This window comes from Olea europaea, chromosome 19, assembly GCF_002742605.1.
Source record: "Olea europaea var. sylvestris chromosome 19, O_europaea_v1, whole genome shotgun sequence".
Lineage (NCBI taxonomy): Eukaryota > Viridiplantae > Streptophyta > Magnoliopsida > Lamiales > Oleaceae > Olea > Olea europaea.
Genome location: NC_036255.1, coordinates 10,883,093 through 10,885,257, shown reverse-complemented (window position 1 = coordinate 10,885,257; position 2,165 = coordinate 10,883,093). Strand labels below are relative to the sequence as shown.

At 33.3% G+C, this 2,165-nt stretch overlaps 1 protein-coding gene across 1 annotated transcript in view; it reads right to left on the bottom strand.

The window, feature by feature from the left end:
* Nucleotides 1–1,712: 1,712 nt before the first annotated feature.
* Nucleotides 1,713–2,165, bottom strand: part of LOC111368350 (calcium-transporting ATPase 12, plasma membrane-type-like) — a 26,235-nt gene continuing 25,782 nt past the window's right edge. Inside the window, exon 2 of the mRNA XM_022989581.1 lies at nt 1,713–2,159. Within this exon, the coding sequence (XP_022845349.1) occupies nt 1,713–2,159 (447 nt within the window). The remainder of the gene's footprint in view (nt 2,160–2,165) is intronic.

Below are 2,165 nucleotides of genomic sequence, written 5' to 3'. Positions count from 1 at the left end.
AATGTTAATAAGCCTAACATTTTAAAAAATAAAAAATAAAAATTCCAAAGCCTTTACTGGGCATGCAGTAGCTCTGCTCCCTTGTGTTAACCATATTGTGTATATAATATACCTGCACCATTCCACACAAAATATGTGCCCTTAACGAAATATTTGCACGTCTTGATACACGCACACACACATACACATACATACATACATATGCACACACACGCATAAGACCTTCCCAACAAATTAGACTAATTTTCTCTAGAAACTTTTCTAATTAGACAAAATATTTTTAGAAAATTATTTGAAAAAAATTGGAAGGTTTCGTTTGATTATTTAAAAATTATGTCAAATGGACGCAATTCAAGGTGGGAATTGAAAGAGAATAGTATGATTGCGAAGAAGCACGTAAGGGTTCCTCTAATCCAATTTCCAAAAGTCGGTATTAGTTGAGATATGAAACGTCAACATGAAACAATTAAATAATAAGTAAAGTGAAGTGTTTCAATCCATTGTTTTGGCATTACTCAGATGGTGCCGTTACTTATCACTTTCCCTCTCATTCGGGTCAAAAAAATTAAGAGTGATCATCTAAACTTTTATAATAAAAGGACGGTGAATATGGTCCCATGAAATGAAAGCCAATTTTATTCTTCCAACTCTTCTCCTCACTAAGTCTTACAAAAATAAAAATTTGAATGCAGAATTCGAGGGAGAAAGAGGAGACAGGAAGTATATTATGAATTGTTTAAACTATAGATTATATAAAAATTAGTGATGAATATATAAGTAGGAAATAATCATGCGTCACTCCAGATAAAAAGTTATTGAACGTTTATAAACTTGAGCCAAATATAGGTTTGTGTTAAAGTTTCGGTGGCTTGAACTAAAAAAGACTTGAAAATCGGCTGCATGCATAAAGTCTTATAAGAGATGGATTCATGTACGAGATTGCAATTTTCTTAGAGGTGATTAAGAAGATGCATTAAGCCTAATAGGTCCAAATGGACAATACACACACATGGATCATCAAATTTTAAGAAGTATTGAACTATTCTTTAAAGAGGACACGTATTTATTTATTTATTTATATTTAGTATTGAAGACGCTCTTTTTATGAGTAAATCATATCAAATTTTTTTATTTATTAAAACTCCAATACATCTATACAATTTTGATAAACGAGGGATAGCAAGACTAATTGAACTCAAGTAGAAAATTCATTTTTATTTTTAATTGCTTCATTTAAAAGTTTAAAAGTTTCAAAAAGTAGCACATTTATTTATTTAAATTTGGCATTCTAGACGGTGCACAGATTACAAAGTGTGTACAACTACATCAAATAACCTATATTGTGGTAACAGCAATTCAATTTGCTAAACATCCTATAGGAACCGAGAGTGCTGCAATTCCCGTACTGAGACACCATTGTTTGGAGTTCAAATTTCCCCAGTGAGCAATAATGGCCATGATCTCAATCAACCCCACCTCAAGAACAACAATTATCATCCCCACAACACTTGAAACTAACAAAAAGTTTTTATGCACAAAAGTTTTCTTTTTCTTGAACAAAACCATGGCAGTGATCAAACTGAAAACTTGACAGAAAACATAACAGTTATTGATCATGGTTTTCAACATTGATTCATCAGCTTGGCGAAAAAAAACTTTTCCCTTCATTTCGAGGATCATTAGAGTTGTGATTTGGAACAAGGATTGAACTGCTATGTTTCTCCACTTGTCCTGGTAATGAAAGGATCATCTGCACTATTGACAGCCGAGTCTCCAGGTATCTCAGCTATTCTTGTAGCCAAAGCTAAGGCACCAAGAACATCCATAATTAGATTTATCCACAGGACTTGAAATGGAAAAATTTGTTGTACCTCTTTCCTAGCTATTGCAAAGATGAAGTTGACAGTGAACGCAGTAATATTGAGAGTTAGTTGCAATTGCAAGAACTTTTTAATGCTTTCGCAGACGCATCTTCCCAATTTCATGATGGTAAAGATTGTCAAGAAACTTTTGTTCAAGACAACAATATCCGTATCATCTGCAACATTTAGGTCACCCATAAAAATTCCAACATCAGCTTCCTTTAGGGATGGGCAATCTCTAAAGCACGAACCAGATACTGCTACTACGTTATTTTTCTGTTTCAGGCACTGTACAAACTGTAG